Genomic DNA, 26,726 nt, shown 5'->3' with positions numbered 1-26,726 from the left:
GAACATGTCAACTCAGATGTTATAATGCTTGCTGATTGGTTGGGTTGTTTTTTAAGCTCATAAGTCACATCTCGATACACGTGGCTTTGAAAATTCCAGCTGAGATCTAGCAACAGTCAGTCATGCACAATTTCTACACATCTGCAAGTCTGCAGTGCCCCAACCAATATCTAGATTCACTATGAGCACCAGTGATGCTGCAGTAAGATGTCATCTAACAGAAACCTAACTTGGAAAAGCTTTACAGCTTTACCTGTCTCTCACTGATGTTCTTGCATTCTTTACAAACAATCTGGTTGACAACAGTCCCGTGGTACAGTCGATTAATAAGGTCATGCCCTGAAGTGCCCACAAGAGAAGTCTCCAAAGCACTGAACAGAATCCGATTCAGCTCCTGCACATCATGCTGCCTCATTTCCTATACGACAAAAAACAAAATCAAAGAAATAAACTAGTGCCACCTGTTTTGCTTATGGCTTAAAAACAACTTCAACTATGCATGCCAGAAACCTGTCTCAGTGATTACCCATGTATTTACTACTTGGAGAAACACTTATTAGCTGTTATTCCTCATTCAGACATGCTTTCTGTAGTAGTTACAAGTACATAAAATATAACATATGAGAAACAGTCTCACCTACGTAGATCTGCATTAAGCTCTAGGATGCATTACACAGAAAACAAAGATAACTAACAGACAAGCAGCCTAATTACTGTTGAAAAAGCATTCCTGCTAAAACAGTGATACAGCTGCTCCAAACGTATTTAAAGGAAACATTTTCTCCTGCTGCTGACTGGAAACAACTGACACATACTGCATGTGGAGATACAACAGCACAGAAGAACAGCTGGTCCAATTAATTGCCATCTCCAAAGCTTGAAATATTTTAAGCAATTTTTTAAATGTCAGACTTCAGTATTGATGGTGCTGACTTGTACCTCGTTGCTGTTCCAACCAAAGCTCTCAGTAAGGTCTGTTGTAGATGCAGCCTGCTGATCTAAGAGCAGGAGCTGAGCAAATAACCGTTGAAGCTGTAGTGGAATTATCCGAACCTAGGAACAAAAGAACCAAAAATATCTATCAGATCAAATCAACAATTGAAATAAAGTGATGTAATTTAGTCAAAACAAACAGAACCTATGTTAACAGAACCACCATTAACAATGGCTTTAATAAATTGACTCTCATCAGAACATCAGTTCCCAAACACGTACAACCCCTCCATATTCAACACAGTGGAATACGAGCTTTGTGACAAAGCAAGACTGTACGGGTCTAAATTAAGCCACCACCAAAGCACAAAAGGACAACTTTGCTATTTTTCATAACCCTGAAATCTAAGAATGCAGTTACAGACAAGCTGATCCTTGTTCAGTAAAAAGACAGATGATGAGGTGGAAGGAGAAGGGTCATTGTCAACAAGCATTATCAGCTGCTTATTTTTATCTTCAACAAAGGAATTAATATTGCCAAGCAATTAACCATGACACATCAACCCAAGGGCCAAAGAATGAAACTGAAGTAGCTCAGCAGACCTGCTAAAGTAGTCAATTTTAGTAAGCACTTCTAAAATAAATACTAAATTCCAGTCCCATAAAGTTTTTTTTTTGTATAGGTGGGCTGTTAAGCCTGCAGAATCTCAATGCAATCACCCAGTCTGCACACACTCCATTTTCCTTTTTGTTGTTTAACTGGTGGCAAATCAGTCATTGCACTGTAGCTTCAGTTACAGTGGAGAAAAAGACACCGTACAAGCTTTGGGATCATTTCTGTTTCCACTGAAGAACCTCTACTATCAAACTCAAGACTCAACACCTTATCGTGGAGGAAAAGCTTATAGTACTGAAAACTTGCACCTGCGTGCAAAACGGATTTCAACCAGTCTTTCAGTATCAAAGTTCAGCTTTCATTCACCGTCATGAAAACACCATTTCAAACCATAGGGATCAACACTGAACAGTGACAAAATAGAAGACTTTAAATACTTTTGCATCTGGTTTGCTGACATCATCCAGAGTCCCAAGTTCTTCAGGTCCTAGAGAGAACAGTGCCTCTGTCATTGTAAAGAGAAAAGACACATTAAGGAAAAAAGGTAATGCCTTTTCTTTGAAGATTTCTTTTGTTACTATTGCCAACTTTCATCAAAACAGCCTGCAACATCTCAACATCTTTTATCATTACACCTGGTTCAAGCTAAAAACACGTCAACATGGAGATGTTTAGATAGCAAAACACTGATTTCTTCCCTGAACTGTAACAGTTACATTCCAAAATAAGTGGCCTGTTATGTAGAGCAACAGCAGCAATTTTCACAAGCAGTAAATGTCTAAAATACAACACATACTACAGTTCTACATTGTGTAGAAGTGACAATACTGATTTTAACGACTTAAAACCGGTTATTCTGTAAGGACTCACTTGAATCCAACTGAAATGAACTGTTTATGTTTGTGGTGCTTCTTCAATAAGCAATCAGAAATGCAAGTCACTACAAAATATCAACAGAGATTACTTTAAGAAGGCTCTGAACACAGTACCTCTGAATTCTGGGGTGAAAAGCAGAGTCTGCAGAAGGGAATTGAGGTAGCAGGTCCCACCTTGATTTTTGATACCACTGAGATTGGTGAAATCCCTGGGAGCTGGAAGCTCAGAATCTCTGGCCTTGGATTTCTTCCCTTTTCCATAATGATTGTTTGATATGAAGGAAAAATCCTCTTCAAATAAGTCCCCAAACATCGTGAAAACAAAACAGTCCTTTAAAAACACAAAATAATCTATTTACTATGAAAAAAAAATGCAATGGAATCCACCCTCCTCAAACCCTCAAAGGTCCTCTGGCCCAACTGTAGAATTTGCTTATACCTCTTTAAAAAGTCTTACACTGTTCATTCTAAAAACAAACATCAGCTGCATAAAGAAACACACATTAGCACAACAGCAAAAAAAAAAGGGCGAATTAAAACCATTTGTCTCAGCATGCTTTTAACTAGAATCAACTTTGCCACATTTCAACTTTGAATCAGCACAAATACGCATGCCAAAATAAATAGGTCATTCTAAACACCTATTATTTAATAGTTTTCAAGGTACTTCTTGCAGGAAATTTCTGTAAGGTCCCCCAGATTTGTGAATATGCCTGCACTGTGTCTCTCAATCCACATACACATAAAATCTGTCTCTAGCTGGATCAGATGGAAACAGTGCAATACGTAGGCAGAAATACAGCAATGCTTTAGCAATGAATTTTCTTTGCCTCCAGATGTTGAGCAAGCCAGAAAGTCAGTGACAAAAGAAAAACAACACCTTATCTTTGTTGAGGTTTTTTTTGTCCAGTCTTTTTGGTAGCTCTATGATCTTCGCATGTGTAACAAGATCCCACAATTCAATCTCTTTTGTTTTGTACTTGCCACGCTGCAATATTTGTTTTAGGAATAAGCAATCCACGAATTACACTGAAGCACTGAATAATCATTCCCTATCTACCTTCACTTCCAATTTGATGGTTCTTTATCACATCAATCCAAAAGCCTCTATGATGGATGCCTTAGAGGAGTTCAAGGCCAGGCTGGATGTGGCTCTGGGCAGCCTGGTCTGGTGGTTGGTGACCATGCACATAGCAGGGGGGTTGAAACCAGATGATCACTGTGGTCCTTTTCAACCCAGGCCATTCTATGATAATTCTCTGTGATTTTATAAGATGGGGTTTGTCAGATACCTGAAGAACTAGCAGCTGGTTGAGTGGAGAACTCTGGACTTGGATGCCTGCAGTGATGGGGCATCCACAGCCTCACCATTACATTAAATAATTTGAGTCCTTTTGCCTATTTATGCACACAGCTATGCTCTGAGAAGCTGACTATGAAGCAGCATGGGAACGTTCACTCTTACTTGTTTTATAAGACTTCTTTATCACTTTACACAATGCAAAACTCCAAAAATAAAACCATGCAGTTGGAGTAATGAACACACACAGGGGATAAACCTTCTTTCCAATGCCTTTTTCTACTCTGAATGCAGCTTTAAAACCTTGACCTCACCTCCTGTGCTTCAAGACATGATTGATAAGTTCAGCATCCTCCAAAAGCTCTCAGCCTATTTTACAGTAGGTGTGTCATATTCATCATTTAACTAGAGAAAGATTATGATTCATATTGTTCTCATGTGAACACATACTTTGATCCTAGTGGGTTTGCTCACTATAAAAGCACACACACTTGGGAAGCTGACCGAGCACCCCTCACTACTCCAGAGCGAAGGTAAGAGGGACAGTGCCAAACTCTCTCTCACTCCTTGCTTCAGGACCCTCAGAACATTAATGTGTCTTATTTACAGCTGGGAAGGAACTGTTTCCTTCAAAATGCCCAGTACTACACTGTGTTTTGGTTCCAGGAGAACAACAACACTGGTAACAAACCAATGTTTACAGCTGCTGTTAAGCAATGCTGTAGAGAGCCAAGGCCAGTTGCAGCAAAGGGCCCAAGAAGCTGGGAGGGAATAGAGTTAGGACAGATGACTTAAACTGACCGAAGTGATATTCCATACCATATGGCATCAAGCAAAGGGAGTACTGAAGGAGGAGGGAGCTCATTTCTCTTCCTTGCACTGCTCAGGGGCTAGCTGGGCACTTCTCAAGGGGTGGCTAGCAATTGCTTGTTCACTACTTGTTATATACATCCATATATATAGTCTTAACTATTATTGTTTTACTTTTCTCTATCTCAGTAAATAATTTTATCTCAGCCTACAAGTTCTACTTTGTTTCCACCCCCCCCCCCAGCCCTGATCCTCTCCCCCAGCGCATCGGGAAGAAGGGAAGTGAGAGGAAGGCTGTGCGGTGCTGAGCCACCTGCTGGCTTAAACCACAACATACCTTCCTTCCCTTAAAAGCCATAAAACACAGATTAGAAACATGAAATCACAGCATTGCTCCGGCCGGAAAGGACCTCACAGCCCATCTAGCTCCAACTAGGTGGCGTTTGGGGCTGGTTGCCAACAAAAATGGTTGCCCATGCCCCATCCAAGCTGGTCTTATGGCCTCAGGGCGCTCACAGCTTCACCGGGCAGACGGTGCCAGTGCCTCACCACCCAATGGGTAAACAGATTCCTCCTCATGTGTAATCCAGACCTCCCCTCTTTCAGTTTAAAGCCAATCCCACTTGTCCTGCCCCTACCACACCATGTGAAGTCGGTCTCCCTCCTGCTCGTAAGCTCCCTTCGAGCACTGGAAAGCTACAACGAGGTCTCCCATGTGCCTCCTATTCCCCAGGTTGAACACCCCCAGCACCCACAGTCTGTATTCATAACAGAAATCAGTTTCATCTCTTTTAGAAAACCTCTCCGCTTCAAAACCCTCTCAAAGCGCCTCTAGCTGATACCAGGAAGCTCTCAAGGACCCGGCCCAAAGCTGGGACACCCTGAGAACGCAGCCCCCAAACCCCTGCGGGCCCCCCCACCCCATCACCTCCGCCGGCCGGCTCCCCACCTCTGCTCAGCCGCCTCTTCCCCTCGCGGGCCGCACCCCCACCCGGCTCCGGCTCCACCCCTCCAGGTAGCTGCGGCAGATCTCCGCTCGGCCTTGCCTTGGTTCCGGCCGGGAAAAAGGCCCGATCCGCACCGCTTAGAACAAGCAAACAGCCCCAAACCGTCGCCTTTTTATCGCCGCTGCCGCCATTTTTGTTTTGGCGCGGCGCAAAGCGCGCTAAGGGCCGGCCCCGCCGAGCATCATGGGGGATGGAGTCCGCTGCAGCGGCGCCGGCTAAGGCGGGGAGCAGCAGTTGTGTGCCTGTATCCCAGGTTGTGCCGTGATAAATTGCCAGCACAGCCCCCTCCGCCTCCTCGAGATCCTCCGTAGAGAATCAAGGAAGGGCTTAGATTGGAAGGGACCTTAAAGACCATCCAGATCCAGCTCCGGTTGCAAACGCTCTGCTCTGGGCAGGGTTGCCCCCCCACCGGCTCAGGTAACCTGGCCTTGCGTGCCACCACGATGGAGCACCCACAGCAGCCTGTACTAGTGCATTGCTGCCCCTGAGTAAACAAGTCCTTCCTAACATCTAACCTAACCTTCTCCTCTTCTAGCTTAAAGCACTTCCCCCTTGTCCTGTCAGTACTGGAGTCAAAACTGCCCCAAAAATGCATCTTCAGATGAAAGAGTTCCTCTATCATGCCCCAACTATGCCCCTTTCCACTCAAGCCTGAAGTTCCCAGCCGTCTCCTTGTGTGGATAAATCAATTTCAGACTTAACTAACCGTCATCCTGCATCACCTTTAGCCCAGAAAAGATTAAACCATAAACAAACCCTTGTCAGAGAATCAAGCAAAATAAGTGAGACCCTGGCAAACCTGCAGACTCATATAAGCTCCCCTAAAGTACTGATTAACTTCCCTCGTCCTCAGTTGACTCTGCACGCTTTGTCTTTTGGGATTTTTCAATCATCATAATGCAGCTGAGAGTCAACAGTGGAAGCCAAAGTGGAACATAAGCTGCTCTGTGCTCTTCAGCTGACAGTCAGGTCTGATAGCTGGGCCCACATGTGAGTCTCTCTTGAGTCCAAGCCGTAGAAGGTGTATAACTTTACACATATTAAGTATACCACGTTATACCTGATTCTACTTGATATCTGTATTGGTGAAGAGTTTCCAGATGCATAACAGAAGTTTCATGGCCATTTCCTAGACAGTGAGAAAACTCCATGGCTCCTTGGAAGGAAGATGCTGGACTTCAAATTCACAGATCTGTGCTTCAGATGCCAAACTATCTTCTCCAAAAGTCGCTTCTTAGTGTTATATTGTAGGCTGTAGGGATAATCCCTTCCTGGTAGCCCAAAAGACTTTGTTGATCTCACTTTAACCCTTAACATGGCATCCTACTGTTCTGTTTTCAGAGACATTCACTGGACATCTGTGTATCCAACCACAATCTGATGTGTTGAGGCTCTTTTCATTTGTTATTGTATTGTGTGAATTCTTTTCAACAATCTTACCTTCCTTTACTCTGACCAGGATACAACAGTGATCAGAAGCAATGTTTTAAGAAAATTAATTGGGAACTCCAATGAGTCAGCACAGTGAAGGGTCACAGTATGTGGCTTTACAAGTGAATAAACAAAACAGCAACAACAATACTCACCGATAACTGAGCACAGATCTGAGGAGTAAAACTGTAATATAACCAGAAAGCAGCATCGCTCAGCAAATGCATCCATTCACATCCTATAAAAGCATATTCAAGCTACAGCCTGCAATGGGAGACACTTCCACAGTCAGTATCTGCCCAGACAAAAATGACATTACGGCTCTGCTGCCTGGATTTTTATCATTCTCATTCCTGGCCTGTCTGAAGGAGGGAAACTCCTGGTGGTACCCATGATTGGAAGCCACTGGCTAAGCATGAAGGAAGTAGCTCACAAGCTTGATGAGAGAGGACACAAAACTTAAACCAGGGGTAAGCTGGCATACAGGAGACAAACACAAACACGCATACACTTTGAAAACATGCCCAGTATCTGCCAAGTTAGAAGATCTGGATGATGCCTTTAAAGTGCATCTTGCAACTCACCTGAAGAGTAAGCCTTCCCCAAAAAATGTTATAGCACTCTACAATATCTTCACAACCATTTTCAAAACCTTCTATTGTCAGTACAGGGAACTGTTCAACAGCAGAGAAGCACTGCAGTACTTGAATCAAAGCAGCGTCAATGCAATCCTCACAGACCCCGTTTTTATGTGTGGAGCAACAGTTGCTAATTACCTTTCACTTCCATTTGTGTTCTTCATGAGAGGATTACCTTGCAATCTGCACTCTGAAGCAGCACAGTGCCCAAGCCCCTGTCGTATGTGCCGAGAACTTTTTCATTCAACTCAGACCACATGACATTTTTCCAGAGAGTGGAAAACACACTGATTGCACTCCTGGAGCGCTTTCCCTGTAATGCCATCTATCAAGATGCAATCAAGTTTTCCTCTGAAGTTCTCCAAAGAGATGTATCCCTCATAGACCTCCTGAACTCTGCTTCTGTTTCACTAATGAGGTTTGACTTTGTGTTTGAGTAACCCAGACTGGTGTTGCCAAATATGGTCTTCATTGGAGGTATGAACTGTGTTGAGAAGAAACCACTGCCTAAGGTATGTTCTTCTTTTCCAATTAGCTTTCTAATCATTTCTTGTATGTGTTTCTTGACATTGATTTTTACCAGAATAGTTCTGCAGGACTTTTAAAGACAGCCTATCTAGTTAAAACAATTAGTAGCATCAGACATTTCTTACTAATCATGGAGGAGGACACACATTTATTTCCCCTGATGTTTCCTCCTCACTTCTGAAGTGTCCTGTTACAGGCCACCTTCTCTTCACTTATTGAATGAACAGCAAAAACAGGAAAAGCCTGTGAAAGGTGCATGAACTTGTAAATATTCTGTGTGTGATGGGAGATTAATCCTTACACAGAATGAAAGTATCACACAGGTTTATGAAAGAATTTTCCACTCTGGGACAGATTTTCTGTGGCCAAAATTCCTGCCTTCCAATTCACAGGTACTCTTATAGGTAGCAGTTGTTTTTTTTAACTTGTGTTCAAGAGAGAAATCTGTAGAAATGTAATTAGTACATCAAGGAGATCATTATCTGTTAAGCATTGAAGCTTTCTAATGACTCAGCATATGTAAGAGTAACTGTATTTGGCTTCACAAATTCTTAGGGGGAAAAAAAAAAAAAAATTACTCATCCATAGGTAGCATGGCTGAGGGCAGTAAATATTTAACTGGAAGATAATCACAAATCCACACTACTCAGCAGATAAATCCATCCCCTTCCTTCAAAACAGTATTCAAGCTACAGCCTGGAGAAGGAAAAGAAGAAGGAGAAGGAGAAGGAGAAGGAGAAGGAGAAGGAGAAGGAGAAGGAGAAGGAGAAGGAGAAAGAGATGCTTTCAGAGTCAGTATCAGCCATTATGACATTACAGCTTTGCTCTCCACTTGCTGCCTGCATTTTTATCCTCCTTATTCCTGGCCTGTCTGAAGGAGGGAAACTCCTGGTGGTGCCCACGGTTGGAAGCCACTGGCTAAGCATGAAGGAAGTAGTTCAGAAACTCGCTGAGAGGGGACATGAAGCAGTGGTGCTTAAACCAGAAGTAAGCTGGAAGATGGAAGAGAAAGAAGAACATGCATACACTGTGAAAACATACCCAGTATCTACCAAGTTAGAAGAACTGGATAATGCCTTTAAAGTGTATCTTGCAACTCACCTGAAGAGTACGCCTTTCCCACTGAATATTCTGGCACTGTACAACATCTCAGTAGATGTTTTTGGCACCTTCTTTCTTCAGTGCAGGGAACTGTTCAGCAGCACGGAAACACTGCAGTACTTGAATCAAAGCGGCTTCGATGCAATCCTCACAGACCCCTTTTTTATGTGTGGAGCAACAGTTGCTAATTACCTTTCACTTCCATTTGTGTTCTTCATGAGAGGATTTCCTTGCAATCTACACTACGAAGCAACACAGTGTCCAAGCCCTCTGTCGTATGTGCCTAGACTATTTTCATTTAACTCAGACCGCATGACATTTTTCCAGAGAGTGGAAAACACACTGATTGCACTCCTGGAGCGCTTTTACTGTAATGGTTACTATAGAGCTGCGATACAGCTTTCCTCTGAAGTTCTTCAAAGAGATGTATCCCTCATAGACCTCCTGAACTCTGCTTCTATTTGGCTAATGAGATATGACTTTGTGTTTGAGTATCCCAGACCGGTGATGCCCAATATGGTCTTCATTGGAGGTATAAACTGTGCTCAGAAGAAACCACTGCCTAAGGTATGTTTGTTTTCTCAAATTACACATTTTCCAAAGCAATGTAATTTCATGGCTTGTGGTTGTTTAGTGGATTTGGTATTCTTTTGCTTTCCAAATCATTTTAATATATCTGGTTCTTGGCATTGCTTTTCCATGGTCTGAAATGGAGGCAGGTAACAGTTATTTGAATTAATATTCTCAGAGAAATACAACAAGGCTTGTCTTCATCTTCTGTATGCTGTCCTCAGTGAATACAAACAATTCTTCAGTCAGATGCAATCTGCTTTCATCTTCATGGAGTTTGGCATGTAATGCTTTCATCAGAACGATGAAATGCATTTCATTAATTCAGAAATTATTTTTAATTAATTGCCAATATTTCTATTTTCATAGCTGTATGACCAGCAGCCTGGCTGATCATTTCTTGTGTGTGTTTATTGACATTGACCTTTTTCAGAATAGTTCTGCAGGAGTTTTAAACACAATCTATCTAGTTAAAACAATTAGTAACATCAGGCATTGCTTACTAGTCATGAAGGACACGTATTTCTTTTCTGAGGTGTTTCCCTCTCACTTCTGAAATGTGGCCATGTTACATCACAATGTGATTTCACTGCTGTACCTATTAATTAATTGTTTTTACTTTCTTCATTTTTCTTCTTTGAGACTGTGTTGATGGGGACCAAAGGCAAATACGTGAGGAACACAATAAAAATGTACACTACCTTACATGCTTGCTTTCCTCAGAGAGAGCACTACGGTGAAGGCTACTTACCTGACCTATTGCTTACTGAACTGAACGAAGAATTGGAGAATTCATTTTATATTCCATCTGAGATCCAAGATGAGATTTGGAAATTGTTTACAAGGTTAATCAGTAATCTCAGCACTGTGCCCAGACCTCATGATAACTGTGAATTCAATGAAACAGTGCTTGTGAATGATTGACTTCTGGTGATATGCTGTTGAAACTGTCTTTTTCAGTAGTTGTCTTGAGGATTTTCTTTGGGGTCTACAGACAGTACTAGCCTTGTGTCTTCTTTACTTGTTACATGGGTGCTTTTTATGATGAACTTCCAGGATGGTAGGAAACTTTTTCCTCTGTCCAATGTGAAAGCCATAGGTTTAGCATGAGCCCAGTAATGGCTCGGGCAGAACTGGTACAAACTGCTTTCTGGTAATCTACAAACAAGAATCAGGTATGTAGTTGACACACTGGATACGTGTCCAGTCCTTTATGCAGGACAGATGGGCTTCTGTCAGTCTGGAAATGAACTCACACAGACTTTGAACTCACTACTTGACAATCTAGAATCATGTTGTTAGCAGACTTGTGTTATCTGGAGCTCTGTGGCGAAGTTTTGTTTCACAGTATAGCTTTATATCTGGAGGATGAAAGGTTAGAAGGAAGTCTAAGATATATTTTACAGAGGGAAATGGTTTTCAGTTGGCTAATTCTTTCAAAGATGCAGGAACAAAAAGACCTGAACTGTGCCAAGTAGTGTTTTTGGTTGTTTAAAAAACAACACAGGTCTTTCAACACTAATTTCTCCTAGTGATGTGTATGGTAAGATATACCTCAGTGATCAATCTGCCTTAGTTTGGGAAGAAAATACTTAGTATTCTGAGCAGTGTTACTGTCCATCTATGCTGTGGATGCATTTCTGTCATGGGTTCCCAAGTACCCTGGAGCGTGTTGTCAGTAAATGTCCAAGTCCAGCTTCTTCTAACGCAAGGAGCCCCATTAGCTGCACAAACCACATGGCAGTCTCCATGCAGGTGCCCATCCTGCTTGTCAACATCTGAGACAGCCTGCTGTCTGTCTACATTACTGCTGGGTTCTGGGACATTGGTTTAAGGTTGGGAGCGATGTGATCTGCATCCACCATCATTTTCCAACGTTCTCCTTTGGGATGCCAAGATTCCAGTACTGTTACAGCCCACCTTGTCTTCAAATATTGAATGAACATCAGGAACAGGAAAACTCTGTGAAAGGTGCATAAATTTGGGTCAGATGTTTTGAGAGTGATGGGAGAGGAACCCTTACACAGAATGAAAGTATCGCACAGGTTCATGAGAGAATTTTCCACTCTGGGACAGACTTTACGTGGACAAAGTTCCTGCATTTCAATCCATTTGTACTCTTATAAAATGTCTAGGAGTTGTTTTCATCAGACATGCCTTCCTTTGCCCTGACCAAGAGGTGGGAGAAGATACATCAGAGTTTAAGAGAAGTCTAGAAATCTAACTAGGATGTTGAGGAAATCATTCTCCTTTACGCACTGAAGCTTTCTAATGAATCAGCATAGGTAAAGTTCACTACACTTGGCTTTAAATGTATTTTTAAAAAGCGCCTGCGTTATTGAGTGGTAGGTGTGCAGTAATTAAGGCAGTAAATCATTAACTAGAAGATAATCACAGTTCCACACAACTCAGCAGATAAATCCATACACTTCCTACAAGAGCATATTCAAGCTACAGCCTGGAGAAGGAGAAGAAGGAGAAGAAGGCGACGCTTTCACGGTCAGTATCTGCCCACAGGAAAATGACACTGAGGCTTTGGTCTCCACTTGCTGCCTGGATTTTTATCCTCCTCATTCCTGGCCTGTCTGAAGGAGGGAAACTCCTGGTGATGCCCATGGTTGGAAGCCACTGGCTAAGCATGAAGCAAGTAGTTCAGAAACTCGCTGAGAGGGGACATGAAGTGGTGGTGCTTAAACCAGAAGTAAGCTGGCAGATGGGAGAGAAAGGAGAACATGCATACACTGTGAAAACATACCCAGTATCTACCAAGTTAGAAGTACTGGATAATGCCTTTAAATTGTATTTTGCAACTCATCTGAAGAGTAAGCCTTTCCCATTGAATTTTCTGGCACTGTATAACATCTCAGTAAATGTTTTTGGCATCTTCTTTCGTCAGTGCAAGGAACTGTTCAGTAGCACGGAAACACTGCAGTACTTGAATCAAAGCGGCTTCGATGCAATCCTCACAGACCCTATTTTTATGTGTGGAGCTACACTTGCTAATTACCTTTCACTTCCATTTGTGTTCTTCATGAGAGGATTACCTTGCAATCTGCACTTTGAAGCAGCGCAGTGCCCAAGCCCTCTGTCGTATGTCCCGAGAACTTTTTCATTCAACTCAGACCACATGACATTTTTCCAGAGAGTGGAAAACGCACTGATTGCACTCCTGGAGCGCTTTTACTGTAATGGTTACTATAGAGCTGCGATACAGCTTTCCTCTGAAGTTCTTCAAAGAGATGTATCCCTCATAGACCTCCTGGATTCTGCATCTATTTCAATAATGAGGTTTGACTTTGTGTTTGAGTATCCCAGACCAGTGATGCCCAATATGGTCTTCATAGGAGGTATAAACTGTGCTCAGAAGAAACCACTGCCTAAGGTATGTTTGTTTTCTCAATTTACACATTTTCAAAGCAATGTAATTTCATGGCTTGTGCATGTTTAGTGGTCTTGATAGTATTTGTCTTTATAAAATTTTTCAGTATATCTGGTTCTTGGCATTGCTTTTCCATGGTCTGAAATGGAGGCAGGTGACTGTTATTCGATTTAATACTTTCCAAGCCTTCCAACAAAGTCTGTCTTCAACTTCTGTATGCTGTCCTCAGTGAATACATACTATTATTTGGTCAGATACAATTTTGGTTTCATCTTGGATTGTAGCATATATTCCTTTGAATGGAACCAGTGGATGCAATGCATTCCACTGGTTCAAAAATTAATTTTTAATTAATTTGCATTGTTTCTACTTTCGTACTGGAATTTTCCCTATGTGGCTGATTAGTTTTTTTGTACTTGTTTCTTGACATTGACTTTTATCAAAACAGTTCTGCAGGAGCTTTAAATACAGTCTATCTAGTTAATACAATTTATAGGTTTGGATATTTGTTACTTGTCACGGAGGAGGACACACATTTCTTCACTGTGATACTTCCTCTTCACTTCCGCAGTGTGGCCACACAGTATCACTACATAATTGCACAGCAGGTTCTTTGAGTTGAGTTACTTTTCTTTCTTCCTTTGTATTCATTGATGATCTTATTCTGATTCTGCTGATCTTCACTGAGGCAAAGAAAGAGTAAGCTGATTGCATGCATTTTTTTTGTGTGTTTGACTTAAGAGAGTGGTAATTAATTATTTCGGACTGAAGAGGCATCATGTCACGCTCTGGCTGATTGCATGACTGAAGTCTTTTATATCCTTTTACTTACTTTTATATCCTGATGGTCTCCAGGTACTTCTTTTAAAAGGATTATAACTGCTTTTCATGTATTTTATTCCCAGTGTCTTCCTTCTTCATAATGATGTAAGTCATTTTTGAGTGGGAATGATGTTTTCTGTTTGTGTGCTCATCCAGTATATCTAAAGAAAAATTGCTTGGAGTGGTGCCTAGCAGCAAGGCAATAATGTGGTAGTGTGTAAACATAAAGTAAGTAATGTGCTAGATAAAGATCAGTCCAAATGCAGTGGGATAATCTGAGTTGATGTTCAGAAATTACGTAATGTGAAAAGAATAGATGGTTCTATGAAACCCAGGATCCTGTTGTGCAGAAGGTAAGAGAACAAAACGATGGGATTACTAGGAAAGGGAAAGAGAAGATAAAATAATGTCCTCTAAGCTGCTGAATGATTTTTTTGGTGTATCTTCATTCTGCATTTTGTCTTATCCTGCATCTAAGAAAAGGTATTGTAGAACAGCAAAAATTATAATGGCAGGAGACAGATATGGTAAAATGCATGACCAAGATCTACACTGTTAGCAAAAAAAAAAAAAAAACAACAGGTGAAAACTGTTAATGACATCAGAAAGATTCATAGAAAACAATTGTTCAGTGCTTCCTGTAGGGAAAGAACTGGCAGGTGCAGGGAAAAATCAGAACCTGGTTTATTGGTTTAAGAGCAAAAAGAGAGAAGAGACATTTTTCTCTCTATTATACAAGAGCTCTGGCTCTTACAGACAGTAAAAATTTACAGAAGTTTGTATAGATAGACTCATAAAGAGATGTGGAATTCAAAGACACAGAGGTTCAGAAGATCCCAGGATCACTCTTGCCAGAGCCTGGGAGGCAATTTTGTATATGGATTTGTTACTGCTTACTCATGGAATTACCCAGCATCCTGTGGCAGTGTTGGATAAGAGATGCATTTGGTGTAATTGAGTGCCATTGTTCCTACCAAAAGTGGTATGGAGAAGGTAAAGACAAGAGCCATCAGCTGTATCTGGGCTACATAGTATGGAAGGTGTAAGGTGAAACAATACAAAGATATTCAAAAGGTTATTTATAAGGAAAAACTCACCAATATGGATGCCTTCACTGGGAAATGCTGAGACAGTCTTCAGCAGGGAGCAGTCTCCAAGAGATACTGCCTTAGTGGTGGTCAGCCCTTAAATGAGGTCTAGAGGAGGTGGAGTCAAGCTCCACCCCTTCCAGGAGCAAAGCTACATTACTCTCACCTGTGCTCCCACAGCTGACCTGATACCTCAGCTGATTAATCAGAGGTTCAGGCTGTGATTACCGATTTCCCATGCAGAAGGCATGAGACTGTGATGATGGGGGCCAAAGGCAAATACATGAGGAACACAATAAAAATGTACACTACCTTACATGCTTGCTTTCCTCAGAGAGAGCACTACGGTGAAGGCTACTTACCTGACCTATTGCTTACTGAACTGAACGAAGAACTGGAGAATTCATTTTATATTCCAGATTGAGATCCAAGATGAGATTTGGAAATTTTTTACATGGTTAATCAGTAATCTCAGCACTGCGCCCAGATCTCATGATAACTGTGAATTCAATGAAACAGTGCTTGTGAATGATTGACTTCTGGTGATATGCTGTTGAAATTGTCTTTTTCAGTAGCTGACTTGGGGATTTTCTTTGGGGTCTACAGACAGTACTAGCCTTGCCTCTTCTTTACTTGCAACATGGTGCTTTTTATGATGATCTTCCAGGATGGTAGGAAACTTTTTCCTCTGTCCAATGTGAAAGCCATAGGTTTAGCATGAGCCCAGTAATGGCTCGGGCAGAACCGGTACAAACTTCCTTCTGGTAATCTACAAACCAGAATCAGGTATGTAGTTGACACACTGGATACATGTCTAGTCCTTTAAGTAGGACAGATGGGCTTCTGTATGGTTTTCCATGGGTCACAGCTTTTCCAGATTCACTTTCTATTGGCTGCATTCACTAATGCCAGGGTGGTATTTTCATCCTCTTAGAAGCCTTTTTTTTTTTTTTTTTTTTTTTGAGAAGGCAGAAAATCTCAATTACGGTGGCTTTGATGGTCTCTTATGATGCTTCTGTGCAGAGCCACAGTTGCTAACTGTGCTTCATTCCCATTCATGCACTCTGGGAGAGGATCTCCAAGAGTTTTATGTGAATGTGGTATCATTCTGTCAGTTTTGCAAGTGTCATTCTCCAGACTGTTTTGTGAGGCACTGGGCTGTGGATACAAGAGAAGGCTGTTGGTGCTTGTCTAGGCATCATCACTTTGTCCTTTAGCTCATGCAGGCTTCTGTACTTACAGGAGAGTGTCCAAGTGACAGTCACAGGCTTAGACCTGCTTGTAGGTGAGCCAACATAAACTTGTTGAGCTAGGAAGCTGCATATCCTGCAGTCGGCCAGAAGGTCAGCAAGTAGGTCTCTTTAGTATTCCAACACTCGTAAACTCCTTTTTCTTTCCAACGACAGATACAAAGAGCATAACAGCATTGTTTGACAGAGCAATTTCTCAGCTACTAAACACTGTTATTCATCACAGTGACCACCACTGGTGAACTTACATGCATGAACTGATTGAGACCCTATTCATTTTGTGGTGTGACAGCTTTGCGTGGCCATAGAGATCATGGCTCATCTTCCATGTTGCTGTTGCCACTGCTAAAATGCAACACCCACAGCCTCGCTGCGCTAACTCCATGATATGACCTCTGTAAACACCTTTGCTGTATACACACTTGTATGTGAGACAGTTTCTCATGGTGCCCCTCTGCTGCCATCTGTCACATGACAAGGAAGCTGAATGGAATTCTGGCACAACAGTTGCCCCTCTACTGTGACATACTACCGACATTTTCTCTTAACATCCTTGGCAAACATAATAAACTTTGAGACATTGCTCTCTAGGAAGATCTTGTACAAATGTTCACTCTGACTAGCAGTCATTTAATGACAGGTTTATAATAGAGAAGGATCCAATCCCAGCATTCATAAACTCTGTCAGTCCTGAATTGTACTCACTCAGACCTTGAACTAAATCTTTATGAGTTGGAAACATGTTGTAAAGTGACTTATGTTATCTGCGGTTCAGTTTTGAACTTCTGTTTTGCATTATGGCTTTATATCTGATAGGATGAAATGTCAGAGGAAAGCTTTATGGAGAGATGGGGAAAAGTTTTCAGGTGGCTACTTCTTTCAAAAATGCAGGTGTAATTCAGTGGGAAATAAAATCTCAGTGGTACCAATTAGTAGTTTTGGTTATTTAAAAAACAACACAGGAATTTCAACACTAAGTCTTCATACTTATCTTTACTGTAAGATATACTTCACTGACGAATTTGCCTTAGATTGGTTGGAAAAGAAAATGCTTATTAATGCCAGCAGTATTTCTGGACATCCATTCTGTGGGTGCATTTCTGTCATGGGTTCCCAGGTACCCTAGAATATGTTGTCAGTAAATGTCCATGTCCAGTTTCTTCTAACACAAGGAGCTCCATTAGCTGCACAAACCACATGGCAGTCCCCATGTGGGTGCTCATCCCACTTGTCAGCATGTCAGACAGCCTGCTGTCTGAAGACATTTCTGTTGGGTTTTAGGACATTGTTTTAAGGCCTGGAGTGATGGGATGTGCATCCACCATCATTTATCAAAGGCCTCCAATGGGATGCCAAGATACCTGTCCTGTTACAGCCCACATTCTCTAAACATACTGAATGAACAGCAGGAACAGGAAAACCCAATGAGAGGTGCATGAATTTGAGGCAGATATTTTGTCTGTGATGGGAGAGGAATCCTTACACAGAATGAAAGTATCACGCAGGTTTATGAGAGAATTTTCCACTCTGGGACAGACTTTATGTGGCCAAACTTCCTACATTCCATTTCATTGGTACTCTTATAAAATGTCTAGGAGATGTTTTCACCAGGCTTGCCTCATTTGCCCTGACCAAGAGGTGGGAGAAGATACATCAGGGTTCAAGGGATAATTCTTTAGCAATAAAGTTATCAAGGGTCTGGTTTTCCATTAAGCACTGAAGAACTGCAATGACTCAGCAGAGATAAGGTTCACTATATTTGCCTTTACAAGTAATGAAAGAAAGCGCCTGCAATATTGAGTGGTAAGTGTGCAGTAATTAAGGCAGTAAATCATTTACTAGAAAATAATCACAATTCAATACAACTCAGCAGATAAATCCATACACTACCTACAAGAGCATATTCAAGCTACGGACTGTAGAAGGAGAAGAAGGAGAAGGAGACGCTTTCACAGTCAGTATCTGCCCACAGGAAAATGACATTACAGCTTTGCTCTCCACTTGCTGCCTGGATTTTTATCCTCCTCATTCCAGGCCTGTCTGAAGGAGGGAAACTCCTGGTGGTGCCCATGGTTGGAAGCCACTGGCTAAGCATGAAGGAAGTAGTTCAGAAACTCGCCGAGAGGGGACATGAAGTGGTGGTGCTTAAACCAGAAGTAAGCTGGCAGACGGGAGAGACAGAAAAACATGCATACACTGTGAAAACATACCCAGTATCTACCAAGTTAGAAGAACTGGATAATGCCTTTCAGCTGTATGTTGCAACTCACCTGAAGGGTCTGCCTTTCCCATTGTATGCTTTCGCACTCTACAACATCTCAACATACCTTTTTGAATCCTTCTATTTTCAGTGTAAGGAACTGTTCAGCAGCACGGAAACACTGCAGTACTTGAATCAAAGCAGCTTCGATGCAGTCCTCACGGACCCCCTTTTTATGTGCGGAGCTACACTTGCTAATTACCTTTCACTTCCATTTGTGTTCTTCATGAGAGGATTACCTTGCAATCTGCACTTTGAAGCAGCGCAGTGCCCAAGCCCTCTGTCATATGTCCCGAGAACATTTTCATTCAACTCAGACCACATGACATTTTTCCAGAGAGTGGAAAACGCACTGATTGCACTCCTGGAGCGCTTTTACTGTTATGGTTACTATAGAGCTGCAATAGAGCTTTCCTCTGAAGTTCTTCAAAGAGATGTAACTCCGCTGGACCTTCTGAACTCTGCTTCTATTTCAATAATGAGGTTTGACTTTGTGTTTGAGTATCCCAGACCAGTGATGCCCAATATGGTCTTCATTGGAGGTATGAACTGTGCTCGGAAGAAACCACTGCCTAAGGTACGCTCTTTTTCTCAAGTTACATTTCCCAAAGCAATGTAATTTCATGGCTTATGGATGTTTGGTGCTCTTGATTTTGCTGATTTAATTTCTAACTGAGTATTTGTATATTTTTTCTGTGGACTGAGATGTGTGTGGGATAAGTTCTGTGTCAGGTCTACACAGAGGCTTCTTTTCTCTATGCTGAACAGCCCCGGCTCTCTCAGCCTGTCCTTTCTAAAATCATTTTTGTGGCCCTTCTCTGGACACTCTCCAACAGGTCTGTGTCTCTCCTGAACTGAGGACTCCACATCTGGATGCAGTGTTCTAGGTGACACCTCACCCGTGCAGAGTAGAGAGACAGGATCTCCTCCCTTGGCTAGCAAATCTATGATTTCCCTCATTTTCAGTGTGTGCTTCAGAAAACCGACTCCCACCTCTCAACACCCCGTATTCATCCCTCTCTGGGAATGAGTTCTGTATAATGCAGTTGCTTACATTACTGCCTGTGTCTGACAGGGAGCTCAGGGGCTTAGTTTGCTCGTTGACATTTTCTATGTGTGCTATCAGTGGGACTAGTTAAAGATATCCAAGAATCCTTTGTTGTGTCCATGAAGGTATTTGCTAGCCTCCTTTCCATTCACCTGCCCCGATCCCATCATTTAGTTGTTGCCGTTTGATTGTTTGTTTTCTGTCTGGTAGCATGGCTTTTTTCTTCTCTTTCCTTCTGCTTCTCAGATTTGGTATTGCATGGTACTTTCTGGTGTTCATGATATATTCAAAAGACACATAGTTTTGACTGCTTGGAGGATTTGTGAATTAAACATCAGCCATCTACATACTGATTAGGCACTTTTCAGTTAGGCCAACACATGAAAGAAAAGGAACTTCCACTCTTTCTCATGAGTATATTTTAAAGGTTGCCTTTAGAAAGCACGTAGGCTTTCGTAGTGTTATATACCTCCAGTGTTATTAAGAGATGACACAGAATTGTAAAATAGTTTGAGTTGGAGGGGACCTTAAAGCCCATCCACTTTAAACCCCTGCTATGGGCAGAGACACCTCCCACAGACCAGGCTGCCCAAAGCCCCATCCAGCCTGGCCTTGAGCACTGCCAGGGATGGGGCATCCACTGCTTCTCTGGGCAGCCTCTGCCAGGGCCTCACCAATCTCATAATAAAGAATTTGTTCCTTGTATCTAATCTCAGTCAACCACAACTGCTTAGTTTAGTGTGCAAATTTGCTGAGGGTGCCCTTAATCCGGCAGTCCACATCACTGATAAAGGTGTTAAATTGTATCCGTCCCAATACAGACGCCTGAGGGCAGCACTTGTCACTGGTCTCCACCCGGACATCAAACCATGGAATGTAACTCTTTGAATGTAACTGTCCAGCCAGTGCCTTATCTGTTTGAATGATTTATCCATCAAATCCATGTCTTTTCATTTTATAGACAAGACTGCTGTCCTAGGTCTTGTTAGTTACACTAGGAAAGAACACGCTGACATACTTCTAAGGTTAATGATTAAATAAATTAGAAGTACAAAGGGGGGCAGCTTTTTTCAAGAGCACTGTACTCCTTTCCCTGTTATATAAACGGTTGTAATCGATTATTGAAGAATTAAGTCAACATTTTGGTAAGTTAAATATTTCTTTCTGTAGTCAATAATTTATTTCCTGCTGATAAGTTAAACCTCACATATAAAGGACTGTGTCGGGTGTCTCCAGAACAGAACTCTACACCTTACTTTCAGTGAAATGGGTCTTCAGTTTCTGTCTTTTTACCAACGTGCTGGGATATTTTTTCTACTGTCATCTTTAATCTTTGCTGAATGTGGAAAGATCCTGGTGATACCTCAGGATGGAAGTCATTGGCTCAGTATGCGACCAGTAGTAGGAAAGCTCCAGCAGAATGGACATGATGTTGTTGTGGTTGTGCCGTCATCAAGTTTGTTTATGAAGTCAAAGGAGAATCAAAATTATACAGTGAAAGTATATCCAATACCTTATGCAGATGATCATTTGCATCTTGTGCTCAAGTCATTTGTTAATGATCATTTTATCGAACAATCTACATTGAATATTGTTATTACAATGTATCAAAGCATGATAGACATTTCCAGGTTTTTTTTCACCACCTGCGAGAGCCTCTTGCACAACGAAGAAATGATGCAGTATTTGAGAAACAGCAAATTTGACGTTGTTTTCACAGATCCAGTTCTGATGTGTGGACCAATAATTGCTGATTATCTTTCAGTTCCTTCTGTCTACTTCTTGCGAGGATTACCTTGCAGTATGGATTCAAAAGCTACCCAGTGTCCAAGCCCTCCTTCTTATGTTCCCAGACTCTTCCTAAATAATTCAGATAGCATGACATTTGCTCAACGTGTGAAAAACATGCTGGTCAACATACTGGAGCTTGTTTACTGTCAGCCCTTATTCTCTCAGTTTGAAGAGCTTGCATATGAGATCTTGCAAAAGAAAGTGACAGCTACAGACCTTCTAAGTCGTGGATCTATCTGGCTCATGAGATATGATTTTGTATTTGAATTCCCAAGACCAACAATGCCAAACATGGTTTTTATTGGAGGGATAAACTGTGCTCAGAAGAACAAGCTGTCTCAGGTATTGATCTTTATTTTATTCTCATTGTAAACCAAGAACAGAAATATTTAAGTATCTTACATTGAAACTCCACTAAAATCACTTTTGTATTTAAAAATAGAAAGCTAATAAAAAATCCTGCAAGATTCATAAATGTTATTTGCTAGTATCCAGAATTCAGAATAAATCATGTCCTGGCAATCCTAAGTCTTATCAAATAAGAAAATTTAAGTTACATGTAAACATTATGCAAATGATGAACTGTTGTTTGTTTTTTTTTTTTTAATTGAAGCTCAAGTGAGTTGCAAATATTCCTCCCCAAAAGAACCTGGTTGCTTCTGTTTCATCTAAGTTTGTTATGCTACATCCATTTCCAGAAAAGCAAGCACCACAACCACACTGCTATATAGCTCTGAAAGAATAGCCTGAGGAACATGCATAGGCACTGTCGGGTCTTCATCTGCTCTGTGATTTTCAGAACTGTCCATTTGGACACATTAGGTACTTGCTGCCATGCCAGGAGCATTCAATCCACATGCTTTAGTGGCTGTGGACTCTAGGTGTTGCTATCTGACTACAGTGACTGCCATGAGAAGCTTGCAGGATAAAGGGCACCCAAGTCTGTTGTTGTTGAAGGCAGCCTTGGCATCAGTGTTGTTGAAGACTGGCATGGACGCTTCTGTGCATGTACATCTATATACTCGTTCTCCTTTTTTATTCATTGAAGGTTATAGGACTAACATTTTAGCCATTTGCCAATTGTTTTTCTGTCCATTCAGCCAGGTAGGTTGGATTACCTCTTTCCCTTTATGTCAAGGCATTGATATAAACTGAAAAAGAAATCGAATGCATGTGAGGGTAAAAATTTGGAAAAAGTAGCAAATATATAAGCTGCAACCAGACCTAATCCCAAAAGCCTTTCAAAAGTTTATATATTTTCCTGTTTTATAAGTTATTTCATTCGATTTTAATCTTTTCTGGGCATGGTTGTCTTCTATAAGTTCCCATACTGGTTTTTGGTTGAGAACTAGATCTCTGAATCCAGTTCAGAAAAAAGAAAAAAAGGCAAGAAAGGAGAATTCAAGAATTACTTATTCTGAGTGTGTCTGAATCAGAACTGTGTAGAACAAAGCCCTAATGTCTTCTCTTCTGTTCAGGTAAGTGTGTTTAGTGCTTGCATTGGAGGCAACAGAGACAATCCTACCACAAGAGTCCTTAGGGCCACAGAATGAAGCAAACCACCTGGTTCTCTCTAGCTGGTTAGATGTGTCTGAATAAAAGGAAAAAGAATAGCCATTGCTTGTAAGGTCTTTCAAAAGGACATATGAATTACGAGTGGAAAAGATCACTGATCTGATATTAAAGATTCCATCAGATGTCTGTAAAAGCCTCACAAAGGAAGCATGTGGCTGTCTTTCATATCTCAGAGCCTAGCTTGATTTCATCCTCTCATATTCATCCAACAGCCTTTGCTATGGTCTGTTCTATCACCTTCTCCTGAGCTGTCTGAAAATTCACATTAATCTACTGCGGATTTGTGGATAGTGCAGGTGATGGAGCTAGCTGTTCTTTTTGAAGGAAGGTTCTCATTGAGGTTAAAGCTTTCCCACAAGGCCTGAAAATAAGCAGGTAGAAAATGCAGAGGAAAGAAAGCCTCACCAGTGATGTAGAGCCTTGAATGCCTGGAGTAACAAATTGTGTGCTGTGATCTTTCGTTGTAAATAACACCTTCCTGGTCACCTACTTATATATAAAGTTTTACTGCGGCAGATAATAACCAACAGTGACTCAGCAGTTTAGATCCAAGAAGGATCTGACTCCACAGAGTTCTTGGGCTGTGTCAGCCCTGAACTGAACTGACATTGACTTTGGACTCACAAGTTCATGACCTAGAAACACACTGGCGTATGTTATCTGAGGATCAGTGGTTTCATTTTGCAATAGTTTTATACTTGATAGGATAAGAGGTTAGATGGAAGGTTTATCTTTAAACGGGCGGAGATACTTTGAAGATAAGTTGGATACTTATGGGAAATAATGGGAATTAATAATTTAATTTTAATTATTAATTAAATGGGAAAGAATGGGAAAACCCCATGAAAGGTGCATGAATTTGAGGCAGATATTTTGTGTGTGATGGGTGAGGAAGCCTTATATAGGAGTAAAAGTATCACACAGGTTTGTGAGAGGGTTTTCTACTCTGTAGTAGATATTCTGTGTACAAGTTTTCTGTTTTCCCTTGCACTGGTGTTCTCTAAGGTGGCTAGGGTGGTCCCATCCTATTTCATAAATGTGTTGGAAATAGCCAACATCCTTTAATCATACTGATATAAATTAGGAACTGACTTTAGACAGTGTACAAGTTCAATTCAATCACACAAATGAGTACAACCTAGGCATGGTTATTCATAACTTCGTTGCCAATATGAAGGTTATAATTTGCTCACATTTAAATGATCAGCTGAAGGTGGCCCAGCACCATCTGAGCACCTGGGAAGTGTTCTTTTACAAACTAGTACAGTCAGAAACCTGCATTTACATTGGCATTACTGATAAATAGTCACCATCTCTAAGTGAGAGATGCTATGGCATGTTCATTAGCTCACTTAACAGTCACGCACAGCACCTCATCCTTAAACCACATCTGTGAAAGGAGCAACAGATTAGATAATGATATCAGATATCACCATCTGATCTAGACAGGGAATGAGTGTCCACCTCCTTTCTACATCAGAGCTACAGTTATTCTGCATTGAATAAATGTTGCTATATGAGAACAGCAAGAGACTGCAGAGATTTGTCTTCTTAGAGATTGTTTCAAATGTATGGACACTAGAGGAAAATAACCAGTTTTAGGAGATGCAGTTCTTGCTAAAATCCAAACTTTTCCAGGCAAAGTGCAGGAGAAAGGCAAGAGTTACTCCCAGCTCCTTGCATGGCTTGTGTTCACATACACGAAGTTAATAATGCCTGCCTGTGTGAAACAGTAACTGAGTCCCAGGATAAAGCCCAGCACTTAGAGCTTTCAATGAACTTTTGCTCAATGACTCAGCTTATCTCAGAACAGTAGTTGTTTGCATAGAGTTACATCAATCTGCCAACACTGAAGAGCCAGCTCACTCAGCACATATCAGTCCTCTATCTCCCAGTGTAATCAGAGGCAAGAATGGTGAACAGAAGAGATGGGGGCTGCTGCAGTTTGGGTGAGACAAGGTGGGGTCTGCATTGATGGGCTGCTGATGGTAAGAAGGTCATCAGTCCGTGGTTGTAGTATGGGAAGGAGGAGGCTGAGGCATTGAATTGTTGCTGAAGTATGGGAGAGCCAAGTTTACAACAGCAGACACACCTTTCTCATGCTTGCACAAACACGCTTTTTAAGTTCAAAACCCATTTCAACATTTTATAATCATTAATCTTCTAACATGAATCCCATTGCGTGTGAACTGATAAACACACATGAAATAGTAATTCAGAAGGGCAAAGGTATCATTAAGAGGCAGTACCAAGTGATATACTTGTGTAGGTGGATCAAAGCTTCAGAAGCTTTCAGACCACCTCGGCTCACTCTTGCATGGATTCCTTTCTGTCTTGCAACATGCTGATGGCAGTGCTTCTCCCCTTCTTGTGCTGCTTGAGTACTGCTGCTGCTGAGAAGCTGCTGGTGATCCCGATGGATGGCAGTCACTGGCTCAGTATGAAACAAGTGCTGGCTGAGCTGAGCAGTAGAGGACATGAAATAGTTGTTGTAGCACCAGACAACAGTATCCTCATAGATTCTTCAGAAGGTTATACGATGAAGAGGTATCCCACACCATACAAGTTGGAAGAGATTGAAGAGCTTTTGCACACTATCGGTATGAGCAGTTTCAGTGAACAGCCTTTCCTTACCAGATTTTTGGATACTTGGGAAAATTTTAGAAAGACTTCTGCTATATTTCAAGCTGCCTGCAGTTCCTTACTGCATGAAAAAGAGCTGATGAAATTTATGGAAGAAAGCAAGTTTGATGCAGTCTTTACAGATCCTCTGACACCTTGTGGACAAATAGTTGCTCTGCATCTGTCTATTCCTTCCATTTTCTTCTTGAGGAACTTTCCTTGTTCTCTAGACCTTTATGCTGCTCAGAGCCCGAGCCCACCATCCTATGTCCCACGATTGTTTTCATTCAATACAGATCATATGACATTTCCTCAGAGGGTGAAGAATGTACTGATCAGCATTTCGGATTATTTTACCTGCAGTATCATCTTTTCACCATTTGAAAGGCTGGCCTCAGACTTTCTCCAAAGGCCTATGACATTGACACAGCTTCTAAGTCACGGATCTATTTGGCTGAAGAGAACTGATTTTGCCTTTGACTATCCCATGCCTGTGATGCCCAGTATGGTTTTCATTGGAGGCATTAACTGTGGAAGGAAGAAGCTGTTATCTCAGGTTAGTGAGTGACTGGGAGAAGTTCTGGCAGTCATATGCATGCTTGGTATGTGGGAAATCTAGTGGCATTTGATATATACATTACTTACCTAAAGGAGTAATTCAGAGTAATTGTTTTTGTATGGCCAATGCATGTGAAAAACAGCGGTGCCACTGACCAGCAGAACAAGACGTGATTCCATCTTCTTTTTTTGGACCTGCCCAAGACAGGGATTTTGTTCTCTGAGGGAATCACATGCTATGCTATATTTAATTCCTGCTGGTCCGGTACACAGACATCACCTGGTCCGCGAATTAAAGCATAAAAGTGCAGGGGGATGTTAACAGATCTTCCAAAAAGTACAGCAGTCTCATGTTGTGAAGGCAGACATTAACTCAAGAAGGACAGATAAGAGGAGATAGCTCTCCTCAACAGATGATCAATCTATAGTTAGTGTCATCCAGCAGTTTCGGCAGTAAATTACATTGTTTCTTGAAAGAGGTAAAAGTTGTATCATTTGCAAATGCCCCTTACAAAGAAACAGGC

The 26,726-nt window shown here is 41.5% G+C and overlaps 4 protein-coding genes and 2 pseudogenes across 6 annotated transcripts in view; 5 read left to right on the top strand and 1 right to left on the bottom strand.

The window, feature by feature from the left end:
- Positions 1–5,701, bottom strand: part of USP40 (ubiquitin specific peptidase 40) — a 29,491-nt gene extending 23,790 nt beyond the window's left edge. The window contains exons 1-5 of one of the 3 annotated variants that reach the window (XM_072342255.1): positions 5,526–5,701; positions 2,539–2,755; positions 1,987–2,054; positions 940–1,053; positions 254–418 (exon numbers count right to left, since the gene is read on the bottom strand). In XM_072342255.1, coding sequence (XP_072198356.1) covers positions 254–418; positions 940–1,053; positions 1,987–2,054; positions 2,539–2,737 — 546 coding nt within the window. In that variant the 5' untranslated portion in view covers positions 2,738–2,755; positions 5,526–5,701. Of the gene's footprint in view, positions 1–253; positions 419–939; positions 1,054–1,986; positions 2,055–2,538; positions 2,756–5,483 lie in introns of all 3 variants that reach the window. The other 2 variants (XM_072342257.1, XM_072342254.1) reach the window with 2 other exon arrangements.
- Positions 5,702–7,281: 1,580 nt separating this feature from the next.
- Positions 7,282–8,921, top strand: LOC140255156 (UDP-glucuronosyltransferase 1A9-like; annotated as a pseudogene).
- Positions 8,922–8,945: 24 nt separating this feature from the next.
- LOC140255155 (UDP-glucuronosyltransferase 1A9-like) lies at positions 8,946–10,733 on the top strand. Its single transcript, XM_072342486.1, has 2 exons — positions 8,946–9,806; positions 10,533–10,733. The coding sequence occupies exons 1-2, from the start codon at positions 8,946–8,948 to the stop codon at positions 10,731–10,733; spliced, it is 1,062 nt and encodes a 353-aa protein (XP_072198587.1).
- A 1,597-nt stretch (positions 10,734–12,330) lies between these two features.
- Positions 12,331–15,522, top strand: LOC140255154 (UDP-glucuronosyltransferase 1A9-like). Its single transcript, XM_072342485.1, has 2 exons — positions 12,331–13,191; positions 15,433–15,522. The coding sequence occupies exons 1-2, from the start codon at positions 12,331–12,333 to the stop codon at positions 15,520–15,522; spliced, it is 951 nt and encodes a 316-aa protein (XP_072198586.1).
- Positions 15,523–18,324: 2,802 nt separating this feature from the next.
- LOC140255153 (UDP-glucuronosyltransferase 1A9-like) lies at positions 18,325–19,743 on the top strand. The gene is made up of 2 exons (XM_072342483.1): positions 18,325–19,185; positions 19,735–19,743. The coding sequence occupies exons 1-2, from the start codon at positions 18,325–18,327 to the stop codon at positions 19,741–19,743; spliced, it is 870 nt and encodes a 289-aa protein (XP_072198584.1).
- A 1,179-nt stretch (positions 19,744–20,922) lies between these two features.
- On the top strand, positions 20,923–21,819 carry LOC140255152 (UDP-glucuronosyltransferase 1A6 pseudogene; annotated as a pseudogene).
- Positions 21,820–26,726: the final 4,907 nt, after the last annotated feature.

The sequence above is a fragment of the Excalfactoria chinensis genome, chromosome 7 (assembly GCF_039878825.1).
Source record: "Excalfactoria chinensis isolate bCotChi1 chromosome 7, bCotChi1.hap2, whole genome shotgun sequence".
NCBI classification, from domain to species: domain Eukaryota; kingdom Metazoa; phylum Chordata; class Aves; order Galliformes; family Phasianidae; genus Excalfactoria; species Excalfactoria chinensis.
The sequence above is the reverse complement of the archived record's forward strand: the minus strand, read 5'-3'. Positions and strand labels throughout refer to the sequence as shown.